This window comes from Orbicella franksi, chromosome 5 (genome assembly GCF_964199315.1).
Source record: "Orbicella franksi chromosome 5, jaOrbFran1.1, whole genome shotgun sequence".
In the NCBI taxonomy this organism is placed as follows: Eukaryota; Metazoa; Cnidaria; class Anthozoa; order Scleractinia; family Merulinidae; genus Orbicella; species Orbicella franksi.
In genome coordinates, this window is record NC_138149.1 from 26,069,090 (window position 1) to 26,086,631 (window position 17,542).

General features: G+C 38.2%; 2 protein-coding genes across 2 annotated transcripts in view; both read left to right on the forward strand.

The window, feature by feature from the left end:
* Window positions 1-17,542, forward strand: part of LOC145487654 (neuromedin-U receptor 2-like) — a 128,326-nt gene that overhangs the window by 89,804 nt on the left and 20,980 nt on the right. The gene's annotated exons all lie outside the window — the stretch shown is intronic.
* Window positions 4,994-11,010, forward strand: LOC145487412 (protein rolling stone-like). The gene is made up of 2 exons (XM_081466187.1): window positions 4,994-5,272; window positions 8,850-11,010. Exons 1-2 carry the CDS (start codon window positions 5,192-5,194, stop codon window positions 9,606-9,608), a joined length of 840 nt encoding a protein of 279 aa, XP_081322313.1. The 5' UTR covers window positions 4,994-5,191; the 3' UTR covers window positions 9,609-11,010.

A 17,542-nucleotide genomic window follows, 5' to 3' on the forward strand; every position in this document is an offset into this window, starting at 1 on the left:
CACGTATTATAAGTCATACGCTTTTAAATTTCTTCATTGAAAATGGCGGCACAATTTAGACATAAACTGTACGTGTCTTATTGCCAGTGTCACTATTATTTGTAATCCTGAACTACTCGATAGTCCCATCAGTAATTCGTTTTTATTCAAAGTAGATTAAAATTTCTTCGGAATTAACGAGATTACCGAAATATCTTGTGTATTCATTTCTATCTTTTTCTAAACATGGGTGTCGAGTAATCTCCCTAACTGTAGTGAAAAAAAGAAAAACAAAATCACTGCTTGGTGTGGATGTCTTTAGGGTCTTTGGGTAAGGCAGGTAATTGCGGAATGGACTAGTACGGAGTGGTTGCAGGTAGCTAGCCTGGTCACAGAGATTCCATTTCTTCCTATCATGCAGGTGTACAAATGTGTACCGGTAAATGTAGACTGCAAAACAGTCGTTTTCGGACGTTTTCGAAAGGCGCGACCTCGCGTGTGAAGCGCGTCTCTCCCCATTCTCCCTCGCCGTTTTTACACTCGCTCCAGACCTTTCGTTCGAATATTGACCGTCTCTCGCGTTCGCAAAATATATGACTGTTTTGCAGTCTACGATAAATGGGTCTAGATGGGGATGGTTGGACCATCTCTCGCTACTATTATTAGACCCTGTCAGGGAGGTTTGCAGGTTTCTAATCTCTGCCATCAGTTAATAAAACGCTTCACTTGTCAGCTCTCAGGGTAACATTTTGAACAATTCACAGTTAACGGTTATCTCAAAGTTATTTTTGGCTCGACCCTCTGAAATGGAAACCGACCGCGAAATTAATAGTCTGGATTTAGCCGTGTTGGCGATTTAGAATCTGCCGCTGACAGGTTTGCACGTACTATGTCTATACTGCATTTATATATTGCATTTTATTTCCACTGAAGCAAGAAAAAAATAAATAAAAAGCTGAAGAGACGACTAAATCATTTTAGCTCAGAATAGGGTTTCCTATTCATTTTCACCCAGGCGCGTTCAGCTGGCTATCGACAAGCACAACTTTCCCTTGATAAGATCACATCAAAGATCCTTCGATCACTGTACATCTGCTTGTGGGACTGAAAGAGCACACTGTATTATATTAAGAAGGCCACCTGATATCTTAATCTGACCTCCCTAAAAAGAACTAAAAACAAGGAAAACAATTTGCAAAGCCATTTCACCCTTCGACCTTGTTCAAAATTCCTATTTTTGCATATAAATATAACAGTTTTATGCCAAAATAAAACAACAGCAGCAAAATAAAAGCAGAAAATTAAGGAAAATGGAAGATAGATGCATGGATTACAGAATCAGCAAATGCTAGCCACTTTTAATTTTCTAAGCAAGTACAGTCATGGCCTGTGATTGTTGCACGAAAACAGACGAGGTTCTGATATAACGCGTCCTGTTTACATAACGGTAAAAGACAAATGAAACTGACCAAAAGGGAAAACACAAAGTTGACGGGGCATGAAACAGTACGGAATGTCTCCGCGCTGAAATGTTCTGTACGTTCATCACAGACAACCGATGCAGTCTCAAGTTATCTTCCGCAAAGCATTGTTCAATCTAGCCAAGCCGGCCAACCTAATCTGTTTATTCGAAACAACCTAAATTATTTTAAAATTATCTTACTGCTGCATATGAATTCTACCTTAGCTTAAAACACAAATGAAGGTAAGCTTACCTTGTGAATTCAACGACTCAGATCAGTGATTCAAAAGTCGACAGCAATGAAGAGCAATGCACAAAAAAGCGTTATACTGTAGACACTGTAGTCTCGGTTGCGAATCACGAGCATGTGTTAAGGGTTGTATAGTAACAACTGAACCTTTCACTCAAATTTCATTTCGGTAATTGAAGAGAAAATTAGTCTTGCTAGTCGGATAGGCTAAGAATTTGACCATATGTCACAGAACGTGTCGGTATAAACTATACCGATTATCTGTTTATAGGACAGTAACTAGATAAAAAAAATATATAATGAAACTATCAACTCATCAAATTAACAAATAGATTCCATGTTGCGGTGCGTCTGTTCAATAATAGATCACAGATGACGTCAAAATGTGGTAAGAACAAAAAAGTGGCACACGAGGCGATAGCCGAGTGTGTCACTGATGTTCTTACCACATTTTGACGTCTTCTGTGATCTATTACTGAACAGACGCACCGCAACATGGAATCTATTTGTTTTATATAATAACGCAACAAACTACTACAGATAGAGCTTATTTCTTATTTCAAAATCTTTCAACATAACTCGAAAACCGCCCTTTGCCCACTTTGGCGAACACGAAAAAAGCCATTTGACGTAATCTGTTGTCTATACAAATTGAAGCAATCTCATTGGTTGCTACGCGTAGGAAAGAATTGTAATTGGTCCAGGAAAATCACGCCACTGTCGAACTTGATCTCGAGCGTCGCTTCTCGTGGAATGAAAACTTACAGCAAAAGCAGAGTTGAACTGCGAAATCTACAAATCTTAAAGAAAATGCTGGATAAGTCAAGTCAGTTTTTGTCATCAGAGCAGCCCTGTGAGCCGAAAAGCTTGGATGTTGCCTCGAATATTGCAGGAGTTGAAAAACTGCGCTCGGAAAACTTGCGGTTGCGGTCAACCTGTAGGCCATTCGATTCTAGTTTTGCATGAAAGGAGCGTTAGTGATGGTGGAAATGTGTCCTCTGTGGTTGGTGATTCTCAAATCAGTTTGAAATAGTGTCGGAGACAGCTTTTAGCTGCGATACAGTTGGCCGTGAGCTGTAGTAAGCTATACTTTGCTCGCTGTTGCGCCCTGAAACGGACTGGAACATTCGCATCGGAAAGTAAGGTTATGTCTTTATTTTAACTGATTTTAAGAAGTGGTTTTGATGTTTTATTCCAGACAATCACTGTGTCAACAATTATTTCGAGACTGAGAAAAGTTCAGTGTTTTAAATAAATTAATCTCGTAAACATTTTGTTTATTGGGTTTGTTAAATTCGAGATGAGGCAATGGTTCTCGGTTTACCAAGACTAACTTTGTGTTTGGTTTAGTCTCGCTCGACTGCCGACTGAGACTGCTCGAGTATTTTTTCTGGGTCATTTTCTAAAAAAGAAACGGCTTTATCTTTCTCCTTCCTGCTAGACTATGCTTCTCGTTCTTGTTCAGTGCCTCGACAAGACTTTTTTGTACTTTATCTTTTGCCCAGTCATGTAAAACATTATCTAAATTCTCAAAACTTTCCGCCATTTCAAAACACAGAGGGAAAAACTTTGAAATGATGACGTCAATCGTGCGTCTGTCCTCTAATAGATCATAGGCGAGAACCAATCAAAATGCGAGAATTACTTGGATTATTATATAAAGTGCAGGGGTCTCTCGCCTCAGACAACAACGTTTATAAAACAAGAAAGAACTTTAGTAAGAGGTATGCTAGTAAAGCCCCTAAATTTGGGCTAGGTTCCCTGTTCAGACCGGGCTTTATTGGGTGTGCTGTGGTGGGACCGGAAGGGGGAAGGGGGGAGTTGGCGAGGAGAAAGGGGGGAGACTTTGGAAGTCCTTACCCTGTAAATGTTAGAACTTGATACATTTATAGGACTTCCAATAATGTTTTCTTTGGGTTCCATAACGTAGAATATACGTTATATTGACGTCAGTTGAGGTAGATTGGACTGACGCCATCATTTCCAAACAACCCCCATCTTGGATTCATTCGCCATCTTGGATTTTGTGATTTTTACCAAAATACTGGGAGACTTCCCACAATGACCCAAAAATTGTCAGAGCCGAGAAAGAAAGTTTGAAATTGCTGAAAAGGTATTTAAAAATAGATATTTGAAAACATGCCTGTCAAATGAAATATTTTTTTTCCATGGAAACACAAGACCCCTGACCAACGACTAGTCAAACTAAATTGTTCCCGGATAAACTCAAGGACAAGTCGTCAAATTTGGAATTTGTATACTCATTTCCTCCTTTCAGCGTAAACAAAATACGGAAAAAAGAACAGTCAAAACTACTCAGGGTTTGAGGGGCATGGGTGGTTGGTTTTCCTCTCACCCCGACAATCTTAATTAAAGGATCGAACAGGAAAGCACAAAAGCTTGAAATAGATGAAATAAAGGGAGTGGATTTGTCACGCGCTCTTCCTAACTCTCTTTTTTTACGCTCATTCAGCTCAATCGCTTTCTAAAGGAAGTAAAAGGTTAAGGCATACGAGCCAAGTAGCCCATCAGGCCGGAGCTTATCCCGGTTTCTGTAGCATGAAGTGACTAGGAGTATTTCTACTCCCCCTAAATGCGATCCTAGTCCATCGCAGGGTTACCCCCAGCATTAAATTCCAGTTGCCGGCATACATTTAGACACCTGGGAGAAAAGAGGCACTGTGAGATTAGAGTGTCTTGCCCAAGAACACATCACGATGTCCCCGGCCAGGGCTCGAACCCAGACCGCTCGATCCGGAGTTGATCGACTTCACTATACTATACTAACCATGAGACCATCGCGCACCCAACTTAAACTGTTCAGTACATAAAGCATTGTTAACATTCATTGACTTCTTTTCATTTTGTCGTTTTGTCATTTTGTTACGTTGTCTATTTGTCAATCTTCTTCCCCACAACACTTTCCCATGAATCATTTTAATGGTACCCAACTTTCCTCTTTCTGGGAGGCTTTTAAATCGATTTGAAAAATCAACGTTGTGTCAGCCCTAATGTGTCGTAAAACATGCACGTGATAAATGAGTCACTGTTTCCATGATTATCCTTGATTTTCTAACAGCAATGTAAATGCTCACCTTCTATTCCCACGTGATTTTATAGAGCACAAGTGCTGTCATACAGCTCTTTGGCTCTTTAAAATAGCTCGTACTTTATAAAATAAATAAATAAATAAATAAATAAAATAGGGAAAAAAGTCAAAATTAACCAAGTTCAGGAAGAGCACCATGAGTTTTAATTTAACAACTGTTACCTAGCTTCAGGCCAGCCACTGAAATATTTTGAGAGATCATTAAGATTCAAAAAGCTCTCTGGTCGCGTGTCCCTGAGGGATGAGCTCGTCTTTGAGTTCGGCATGCATGAATGAATCCAAAGGGCAAAAATTTGCACATTGCCAGTAGCAGTCAGTATTCACTTCACGTATCGCTTGACTGACGACAGAGTTGAGATGTGAAAGCGGCTTCGAACTGTTCTCGAGAAAGATGTGTCTATGTCCGGAGGAATTCTCATTCAGACGTTTAAAACTCTCACATCCGTATGCTAGCGCCTTCGCAACATCGCCGGTAAGTTCCGCAAAGTCTTCCAGTGAAAATGTTTAGATTATTCAGGGAATGATCCACAAGGATTTATGATTTAATTCTTCTTACTCGGATGAAGGCGTTTTTATCGTCGTTGAAACTTTTATGTTTGGTGCCGACCACGTTATCGGACAAATGCGCACATTAAACGCGGTGAGGACTACTTTAAAGGTACTTTGAAGCCAAAGAACACAGAAAATTCTTTGCCATATACAAGAACTTATTCTTATTCTCCACCACTGAGAGTTATGGTAATGAAAGGATAAGCAAAGCATAGTTTATTCGAACCTCTCTCTCTTCTTAATATTACTGCCGTCGTTACAAAACTCTCTTTTCACGTTCATAACTGATTGCCTTCATTCAGCGGTGTGAAACATTTATTTCATTTATGGCGCCAAAATTTATAGAGATTGATCAATGTTATCAGGGGAATTAATTATGCGAAGGCGGGCTTCCACTTCAGTGACTTCGGTTATAAACAAGCATCTAATATTTTGGGTTTAGAAAAGCCGTTTTTGTTTGCAGGCCTTGCTGTAAGGAAAGCCGTGCTTTGAATACACTTTTTAAAACGTGAAGCGACCAATAGATCACGAAATTCAGTTACATTTGCTCCGCTAAAACAAAACTAAGAATGAACAAAACTATTTTGAAGTAAATTTACGGGTTTGAGATCGCGTCCCGTTTGCGCAAAAATTGTCAGTCTTCTCAGTCCCTGAGATAATCCATGTTTTTATAGCAACATATAATATAACTTCAGAGAACTCCATTCAGCAGCAGGTTTCATGAACACTCTGCGATCGGCTCGCAAGAAAGTACTCCTTTTTGATTCAGTTTTCTTTTTGGCGCAATAAATAGACACGCAATGTTTACATTACGTACATGCGTGTTTACCAGCTCTTTTAACTCCGCTCAAATGAAACAATTTTCTGAGTCGTCAGATGCAATGTTGATTGTCCATTCTTAAACTTTAATATTGATAAAACTGAGGCTTTTAAAAGTATCTAAAAGTGTGTTGCTTTTGTCAAAAGAAGTCTCAAAACTATGTGTAAAATACAACTAATATTTCATATTACCAGCGTTACTTAGGGTTGGTATAACCTGCTCCAGAGGAAAGTTTTCATTATAAATATAGTTGTCATGGATATTCTTAGTTGGAATTAGATCTCAGCGGGAACAGTGTTCGCATGGAAGTTCCCCTTAATACACACCCTAAGTTCAGAGCATAACTAAAAGTTAATCCAATGCAGGATATATTCACTCACATTCAGTTTTATTTAACTGTATTATCAACAAAGCTTTGTGTTGGATAAATAAGAAACAAACTCGTTATTTATTGATCTTTATGAGTATTATCTTTTAAACTTTTTGCTTTGCAAGTCTCATCAACTCCAACAGAAGAAATCTTTGAGAAAGATAGATTGTTCAACCATGGCCTCTCGAGCAGATTAAGTTGTTGTCACCAGGTCACATATGCTAGGCAAGATAGAGCGCGCGCGAAACCGGTGTTCACCTCGAGCGTTGAGTACAGAATGAGTGCTTTCTACAAAAAATCAATGTACGCGCAAAACATACAATGAACGAGAAATTTGAAACACTGACCGTGTTGTAGTACGAAGAAACTCTTATAACGCTCAGCAGAAAAAAAAAACTATCGTCTCAATTCTATTTGCAAATTTCAAGCACACTTTTTCATGGAGGTGATCTAACCCATCACGTAAATTGTATAATTATTAAGCAAATTGCAGAGAACGAAATGCTAACACAATTCACTTATGGGCTTTCAAATAAAGCTTGGGCTTTCAATAGCACTGAGACCGAGAGAAAGAGATTGAATATACAGTGAAACTTGTTTTAAGCGGACCCCATACCAAGTGGAAACCGTTTCAGACCAAACGTTTTTTTCTCTCCATATTTTCTGTAAATCGAATTAACTCGCGATCACCTCTACTAAGTGGACACTAGCTAGGGTCCCCAGGATTTTAAAACAATACAATTTTCACTGAAATTTAAAACGTAACTATCTAAGGATACACAGCATTTTAAAAAAGCCATTTAAATTGGGGCGAACTCATTTCTAAATAAAAGCAAAAAGGCTACCAATAATTGTTTGCCATGAGGTATAATAGCAAGAATTTGCGTTGTAAATTGTTTATGTTACTACCCAAAGAAAAATTATGCCTGGTAAATTGAAATGAAAAACGAAAAATATTAAACTAGTTAATGTGCATCATGTCAATCTGTCAGAGCAGCTACATTATACTTACATGTATCTCACTGGTAGAAAGGTTGGGTTCTGAAATATTTCAAGTCTTTTAATCATTTGGTGGTACAGCCCAAGCTATTAGCAGAATTCAGTGGCCCGCCGGCAGATGTAGAAAAACCTAAATCCTCTACTTCCTCTACACAAAATGTAAAGAAACTACAGAGAAAATGATCCTTCAAAAGAAAATCAAGGGGACACACCAAGCGTCCAAACTCGTTTATACTATGCAAAGCTATAGCAATGGGTTACAAGCACTAATTACATGTATTTACAGGAAATAGAATATATGAAATTCATATATTTGAATTAAAGAATAAAGATTTAAACTGTGGTTAGTAATAAAAACCATCGAGTTAAATATACAACTTTAAAAGTAGTTGTGATAAAACCTGAAAAAACAATCAAGTTTGAACGAGATTCGAACCTATGACCAATGTGCTCTATCTAACCAAGTGATCTACCAAGTCGACTCGGGCCCGGTCATTGTGTGGTCGTAATATATCCTGTAAAAGACAGCTACATGAAATACAATGCATGAAATTCATATTTTGTTCAGGCTTTATCACAGCTATGTGAGTCGTGTATTTAACTGTGATGGTCTTTCTTCTAATTAAATTACAGGTATTGCACATTATTCAGTAAGCGCGCGCTCGTAAAATGACGTGGCGGGACATTGCAAAGTAAACAATTGCGTGTGTAGAAAGTACTAGATGCGAATGAATTTTCCTCGAGTTTGAAGAAGAGAACACTTTAAATTACGACATGAAACAGAACCTTAAAGGAGCCTGCCCTGGACTGACCATTCTTATTTCAAGTGTTTATCTGACTACATCTTTTCAATTGAAAATCTTTTTCAACACTATCACTGCAAAGATACATGTCAGTGAAGTTTCTGAGAGATGGAAGCTTGAAACAAGCCGCCTACTCATCCTCTTCCTCGCGCAGTGCCGTGACTTTCCCGCGAAATTAAAGAATGCAAAATTATTTCGGTCAAAGGTCAACAACAGCCTGAGAGGCATTTTAATTTGCGCGCAGAACGTCCTGCTACGATTGCTGGACTTTGCTCCGGTAAATTTTCCTGACAAATAGAAAAAATGACCGATTTCCGTAAAACGTAAATTTTCAAAATGACAAACAAACAAATTGATTAAATTAAAGACATTAGAGAGTCGAGCAAATGTCAGTCCAAATTTACAAATCCATGTTTTACAAATCCAATCCAATCCATGTTTTACTATATGCCGAATTAATCAAGTGTGTACGTCGATTGATTGATTAATTGTTTTGTTTTTATCTTAGTGGGTGCCACTTCCCCTGTTTCTCATTTACCGCCTGGTTGCTGCTTTTTACTTCTTATCCTGGCTGATCTTCAGCGGCTTTTTTGATGGTGGCTACTGGTTCATTTACCTCAGCAACTGGGTCTTCACCCTTGTAACCGCGCACTTCATGTTGGCTATGTTCATCACCACCCATTACTGCTGCGGTGCCGGGATCGAAGACGATCCGGCAGGGTACGGGCCGCGTCGTTTCAAGTCGGAAACCTACATCGTGGGACTGTCGCAGGAGGACGACGAAGACGAAGGCACGTCCTACGCCAGAGTAGAAGAAGATGACAACGCTTTGAGTTGGCCAGAAAAGGTGTTATGGTTGTTCTTCAACATTGCAAGCGTCACTTCAGTGGTGGTCACCATTACTTACTGGTCAGCAGTGTACTCAGGCGTGGAAATCGATGGTTTGATGGTGAACCAGCACATCTTGGGCCCGGTGTTTATGCTGATGGAAGTGATAATGAGTAATATTCCCATACGTCTCTTGCATTTCATTTATTCTCATATTTTCTCGTCAGTTTACGTGCTTTTCACTGTTATTTACTGGGGCGCGGGAGGCGAAAACAAAGATGGGAAGCATTATATTTACAGAGTCCTTAATTATGAGGACCGTGCCGGCGAGGCAATATTCACCGTTTTCTTTTTGCTAATCATCCTGCAGTTTTTGGCGCATATGTTTCTTTATATCTTGTTCAGATTTAGAGCATGGATTGTTTCCAAATGTCAGTGAGAAAGAAACAAACTTTACTTTGTACCATTTACGAAGTTGATACTTGTACGCGGTGTAACTGTTCATAATACGTTAAGACAGACACTTATTATGTAAAGTTTTCACGTCACGTCAGTTTAGACATACATGCTCTCACTAAAATCATAAACTATGGAATCGTATTCACAAGGGTCACAATGTTGATAATCGGAGTTGGCTCTACAAGTATAACCAATGGCATTGTTTTAACCCAAACTCGAATTTTTATCAGCTGGCAATTAGAAGCGCGGTGTTTAGCGATATTGCATCCACCTTTTCTTATTTAATCAAGACTGTAACAAGCTGAAGGTCAAAATTACATGTAGTCATTGTAGTGGAGACAAAAGTTGGAAAGAATTTTGTCGCTTCCGACTCTGTTGTCTTCAAAAGTAACATTTTTCCATACGAAGTTAAGCAAATTCAAATAAGACAAGAAAGGGGACAATTAGGAAGAATTCATTGGCAAGCACTAATTTATTGGCATACGTTAACAGTTGTTATAATATAGGGTTGGCATTAAAACTTTTAGTTTAAATTGCAAGTTTTCCCTGACATGTTCAGGTCCTTGATTGTTATGACCTTCCCCCTTGGAATTGGCTGTGAAAAGGTAATGAAGAAGTTAGAAACTAATCAGTGTTCGAAATGGAAGAACGACGCATAATTAGCAGAATTAAGACCTCATTGAAAGCACAATAAAGCGTGTAGCCATCATGAGGTGGTTTAAAATTTTCCAACTTAAGGTTACTTTGCAAAATTGATTAGATTTTGGACGTTATTTGAGTTCAAAAAATCGAAGTATAAAGCATCAAGAAACGAGAAATTCAATTCATTAAATCTTCCATTCTGTTGGTTAAGTTTCAGAAAGATTTCATATAGTAAAAAATAAAAGAACCCGGAAGTTAATTTCCATCACTATTTTTTAATGAAGGGGATTCCCTATCTATCATTAACATGACTTCGAGAAAATGCATTAGAACTGCAAGATCATAGAATCCAAAGTAAGGGCGTAAGTCTATACAACACTACTCTGCAAGTAACAGGAACGTAACACATTAGGAAGTGAGAGTATGACAAACATTTACGTAGATAGAATTTATATTTCCATATCAACAAAAATGAAAACACCAGGTTTCGCTCACATTCCTGTCGAACTTGTGACAATGTCTTTGGTTAGGAACATAAAACATTGTTTATGTCCTTTCCTTCACTAAAGGAACGTTATAAATGTGTTTCTATTGGTCTATAGCAACGTTTTTAATCCAAGGGTGCCATGTAATGTCTATTGGCAAACCATAACTTAGTTTATTTTTATAGAAAACGTTTGCAAAGTGGTACGTCTATCACATATTTTTACTGTTAGACGCAGATTGGAAATAAAAGGGTTCATAGTTGAATGCTCTGTTTGGCATTTACTTTGATTAAAACCAAGAATAAAACTATTCGTCCATTATCTATTTAAGATTTCCTAAAATATTAAAATTCCTCTTTAAGGTTTCTGTGCAAGGTCCCAAAACTCCGAAACTCTTTTCTTAAAAAGAAAAAAAAGTAAGGTGTTCATTAAGCGCAGGACAACAATTTGTTGGCGATCAGTTAATTCGAAAACGAATGAACGAAAATGGAAATTTTGAATTTATGATTAACAGCTGGATACAAATCAAACTGTTATCAACGTGGGAAATATCAATCTCGGCGGTATTCCTATTCCCTTTTTTTACTCCTGTCTTATTTTTAACTTATATTCAGCGAAAGTACAACTTTAAACTCTTTTCCCCTCAGACAAGGGTGCGTAATTTAAAAGAAGCCTTAATTCATCCCTGGAAAATAAGGGGCAGACCATTACTTTTTTAGCAATTCTCCCCCCCCCCCCCAAAAAAAATAAACTAAACTAAAATAAAACAAACAAACAACAACAATTCCTGCACATCAAAAACTGCTGAAAAATAAATCGGGCAAGGGGAGTCATTGCCCACCCTAAAAAAATCATGCACAGCCTAAAGGTGAAAAAAAAAAATCCTGCCCCGGAAAGTTGCCTAATCCCCCTTCCACGCCGCCCCCCCCCCCCCCCCCAACCAGCACCATCACCCCTCAAAAAAGCATATCCTTCCCCCTAAAAAAGACGAGACCGAAGATCGTTATCAACGTTAATAACGCGTCGAAACGTTTTTGTTATAAAAACCTGACTTACGCCCCGATCAGTGAGTGCTTTTGAAAAGATCATTTATGGTGGAGCGCAAAACGGGTAAATATTTCACTAAATTCGACTGTGAACATTTCGACCTAGTTGATCAAAAAAAGGGGAGTTTCTGACGTTTTTTCAAATTATCCCACTATCTAAAACTTGTCCCGCTGTAAATCCTTTTGCAGGAAAGTGTGTTTTACTTATAGACGGACAGGGAGTCTTTTACGTGACAATATTTTTTTCCCCGCATTTGTTAACAAGTTACTCTCGATTAAATTTCAGGTCGGAAAAATACCAAAACCTCTTTGAGTATTAGTATGAATCAATCAAGTGAACACTTGAAGAGATATATTACTGCGGGCCACTTGTGTGTGAGAACTGAACAGAAGTAGCTAGAAGTCGGTATCTGAAAAGGGATTTCCTATCGAGCGAAACTTTCAACATCTCATCAAAAAGTACTGATTACCATGGCAACGGGATAAATTGTTCTAACAATGAGGCACCTTCTGTGCAGTGAAAAGATGATGTTTACTTTGAAAGAATTGAGCGGCAGGTAATGTCAAGACAATTGAGAAACCTGAAGAAGTAACATTGTAACATCTGTAAAAAAAACTTATTTCAAAATTGAACTGTACTTCCGGCTAAAAGGACTTTTCTACACAGACAAATCTAATCAGGTGTTAGCGTTTTCGAATTTTTACGACACCAATTTTATTAATTTCTAATAACGTAAATCGTGCACATGTGCTACTTACGCCAGCTTTTAAATAAAATTTACAAGTTAAAAGGCATTCATGACATAGTCCAAGTACTAATGAGATGAAATTGAACTCCAATAAACACGAAAACTATCTGTAACTAATAAATTTCATTGTTAACTGTTAATTATGATTCTAGAGAGCGAAAAGGCCAAAAGCGAAGGTGTGAATTAAATTGCCTCTTTCAAGAAACTTCGAGCCTCTACCTGACTCAAACAACAACTGGACTAAAGTGATTTTTTTTCTCAAGATTACGTTATATCACAATTTGAAAAAAGACAGTTGTGACTTTCAGGCCTCGTCTACACTACGCAGGAGAAATTTGAAAACGGAGTTTTCATTCTGGAAACGCATCAAATGTTTTCCGTTCACACTACGTAGGAGAAATTTGAAAACGGAGTTTTCACTTTGAAAACGCGTCACTGAAGTGTATCCCGTTCGCACTTCGCCGGAGAAACTTGAAAAAGCAACAAACACCGGTCATTTTGGATTTGTGTTTCAGGAAAACTTGGACAGGAAAATCACATGATCATCGTAATGTCATCGTATTCAAAACGTTTTCCGTCCACACTAAAACACAGAGCTAGCGTTTTCAAATTCCTCTGGTTTGAAGAGCGTTTACGAAAACTCCCTTTTTCGTGACGGATTAGTGTGGACGGTAGGCCTAACCGTAGGAATGAAGCTGCGTTTTCGATTTTCTTCGGTTTAGTGTGGACGGGGCCTCAGCAGACATCGTTCAGTGAACAAACAGCTATAAATACATGGAAGTTCACTGATCCATATGGCGGATAACCCGTTTGAATACATCAGTTTCTCATTTAACAGTCTCCTATCACACTTTATATGGTGCAACAGTCAAGATACGCGTCCTGCCTTTTAGCTTGTCAACTGAGTCCACATAGCCTTAGTGTAAACGTTTTCTTTTATAAACAAAACACACAGTCGACATTTCTCCTAAGACAGCATCAGAGCATAAATCTTCCGTTCAATATGAATTATTGCATGAAATTCTCGTACATGATGGTATTCGATGCTCATAGCATTGTAATTTTCAACACTTAACAAAAAGAACGAAACAAAAGGTAGTTGTAACAGGGAGCGAGAGTGAGGTGCGCTGAAAACGCTTATAGCTTATAACCGAGCGCGTGCGACGCGCGCGCGAGTCCCGCGAAATTTTACACTATCGTCAGTCCCCATCTGGTAGGCTGTATTTTGAGACCAAGCTCATATAAAAATAGCTGGGTTACCACCGGTATAAAGGAGCATTTGCAGTGTACCGTTATCACAGAAGATGTACTGTCCCTATTTTGTTTACGACAGCTGTGCAGTGCTACAGTCCGAGTTTATCTTTGAAAAAAAAAAAAAAAAAAAAGACATCAGTGCCTTTGTTAGAGTAAACAGTGATAGAGGTGTTCTAAATGATGTTATCTCATGCTCACACTCTCCTAGACCCTTCTTGAGTGGCTGGATGAATGAAAACTTCTATTAGATTGTCGACACCAAACTAGCACTTAAAAAATAAACACAAGTTGGGGAGACTATAAAGAGACATTCTTAAGACGTATTCACGCAAAATACTGAGCCACCTCCCAACTGGAGAACTTCGAAGGGGTGGCCAAGTGTTACTCGAATATATACATTTGACTGCATGGTCATCTCAGTTAAACATTGCAGTCTGCTAATAAAAACCGATAATATTAAACTTGAACTGAACTCTGCAGGAAAGGACGTTCGCAAGAGTTGAAATTAAAAATTAGCGACAAGTTAATTTTACGACACTAGTAGTGCACAAGCTTTCCATTCCTGACAGCTGTAGACACGGCACATCTTTCTGAACTTTCCCAGAGCTTTTCTCTAAGGCATTTAAACAATTTACGAAGTATCATTCTTGTTGTAAAATTGTGGATGCCTGGTCCTAGCACTCCTTCGAACTATCTTACCTAGCGATCGTCCTTTCCTCTCAGAGAGTGGGAAAGAGCGGTCAAGGTTTGGAGAGCGGGATGAGGCAAGCCTCACCGATACCTCTCTTAATTTCTTTTTTTGTTTTTGTTGTTGTTTTGGTTTGGTTTGGTTTGTTTTTTTTTTTTTTAACTCCTTCTTCCGCCCCAAATGTTGGTTTTGCTCAGTATTCCCCTGTAACAAGTGAAGACTCATCCTCTATTTTCTGTAAGCGATGACATTCTTAAAGCTTTTTTATGTTAGGATCCCTTGTACATGTACACGGATGTCTTTTTTTTTTTGTACGAGGCAAATTTCAATTGATGTTTCATGGATAGGGGTACAATTTTCAGCTGACCTAAAATCCAATCTTTAAAATTTACCTGTATTGCACGAATGAAGTTCGCTGGCATACGCCAAACTGGCTAAAACTTCGTCGTGTCATATGTGAATCTTTTCATACTCACTATATTTCTCAAGAAGAAGCGATTTTAACAAATCCCTTCTCACATCAAAGACTGCACAATAGTTTAAGAAAAGCATCATTTTTTCGATCAAAGAAGCCAGCGGACTAACAGCCGGCAAAAGAAATCGAAACTAGGCATATGTTTGTCCAGAACAAGAAAAAGGTACGACATTTGTTATCATCAGTTTCTAAGTTTTCCATCAATAAAATAGAACTCCACCCTAGTTTATTAATGAAAACGCAATTTCTGTCTGAGTTAGCAAGCTTGCACTGAGGTTCCGTCGATGACATAATTTTTGACAGTCAGTACCTGACCGCAAAGAAAACAGAGCAGAGCTTACATCTGAGATAACAAAGGAGCTTTTGAATTTAAAGTTTGTTTATCTGAAAACAATTTTATTAACTTTAAACTGTAACGCCAAGACATTATCCACGCTTGGCTTAGACTTAAGTATTTTGCCGCCATGCATTATTAAAACAGTACACGAAAGAACCAAATAAACAAGGTCAAATTTGTTTGTCTATTGGCTACGGAGGTTTGACAAACTGTCAATCTTTCAAATGTATGTAAAAGCTTGTTCTGGTGGGTCTTTGTAGTCAGTCAGCGAAATTTTGACTGCTTCTGGAATGTCGCGGTGTACAAGCCACCGGTCTTCAGCAAAAAAGAGTAGAACAATGGCAAAGCCGCATCAATTTCACCTGATTATCATATCAAAGACACAAGCGTTAGTAATATGGAGTTTCAATAAACTCTGCGATTAACAGAAAACAGTAAATAACACAGGACTCGGCTTATTAACCCTTCATTATCATAACAGAAGCAGTAGAAAGTAATATAGTTTAGCAACTTTCAGTAAACAAAGGTGACTTCAATCATAGCCTGATTAAAGAAAGAATTTTATGATCAAAGTGCCGAAAAACACTTCCTCCACGCTCCTTCAGTCTTCTTGTGACTTTCTAAAAAGAGGTGTCGGCCTGAAACGGTGTAACACAGAAAGATTAGGTACAACAACCTTTGGGTTCGAAAAAGGACTGTTCGCGATCACCAGCTCACATCGTTTTGTAGATTGAAGCGTTTTTATTAATCTTCTTCAATCTCGACTTTCTATTGTAAGCCAAATTTACACCTCAGTGTTAAAAACAAAGGTCAAATTAATTGAATATGCGTTTGAAACGCTGCCGGCATGAGCCCTGTAGATGCCGCCTTCAAAGGCAAGGAAATGTAATCAAACCATAAACAATGTTAGCGGCAAACGTAAGGGCGTCCCACAACTGACTGAAAACACGTTATCGAGAAAAAAATGCATTGCTGCTGTTTCCCGTATTCTTTCACCGTGTTCCACTTTTCTCATGTTTAAGAAAGTACATCACAGAGAGTTATAAAAATTGTGATTTATACATAAAACACAGAGGCTATTGAAGTACGCACGTCCATGTTGTTGTGTTCGCTGAATAGCAAGCTAGTGTGAAAGGTTCGTCAACTATTGCTTCTTTTTCTCAGGCACTTAACTCGGACACGAAGTTAGTATTCGTCTCTTTGTTTGCCAAAGGGCGTTTTATCGCAATTTTCACGCCAAAGGACTCTTTATTAAAACAACAGCTATTATATTTTCTAAAGCGCCGTGGAAAATGGGTCAGCCGCTTCGAAATAATCTCTTTTTTGGATAGCAGGCGCTAACTTTGTTTACGATGCCGCGCAATTTGATCAAGATCACCTGTTCTGTTCAAAACTTTTTCGAAGGCAATTAATGAAATTAACATTCTGATGGTGTTCGGCCGGAAATAAGTTAATTTTGAGCTGGACAGAGGTAAATAAGTCATTCCGTTTCTGGTATACACCTATAAGAAACGAACGTATCATTTATAAACAAAACTCTTTGAATTTTCTCTGTTACTTACTTTATTCAAGCTTATCGGATAACATTACAACTGTAGTAAAACGTAAATCCTGCCCTTCATCGCTTATTAGACACTTAACTTTTGAAAATCAAAACTGAAGAACAAATTTGCCAAGAAGCAACTTTCACTTCGTTGCGAACAAGGCCCTCCACTTGATATTTTCATGCATAAACACAACCGCTTCTATACAAATAATATTTACAAGTTATAATCATGCGAAATTTTCGTTCTCGTAATTGAAATCATCTCTATCCTTAGTTAATAAATATTTTCTAACTTGATTTTACCAGCTATAGTCCTCTTAAATCAATAATTTCTTCATGTATGTACAGATCCATATATAAGCGCTTAAAAACATTCTATTTCTGGCTTATGTGGACGTAAACTCCTTTCGCTCCCAGGGCCGAAGTTCGAGTTAATTAACTTGATTCTAACTTTAGGTTTATGTCTGTGCATAAAATCCTGGTCTTTGACCATTCCAATGAAAGCCATTAAATTTCATTTTTACCTGATTACGCTCGTTCGTGAACATTTCGCCAAACTTCATTTAGGATTTTCTCAGAATTCTGACGTGCTACACTCCTGGGAGCGAAAGGGTTAAACTTGGTTCTAACGCAACGCGCAACGAAAATAAATGAAATAAATTGACAAGATATTTTGATCAGTTTAAGTTAAA

Excerpts from the sequence above, each read along its gene's own strand:
- LOC145487412 (XM_081466187.1), top strand. The coding sequence starts at position 5,192 with ATGTGTCTATGTCCGGAGGAATTCTCATTCAGACGTTTAAAACTCTCA. Across the intron at positions 5,273-8,849 it reads GCGCCTTCGCAACATCGCCG|TGGGTGCCACTTCCCCTGTT; the intron begins GTAAGTTCCGCA and ends TTTTTATCTTAG.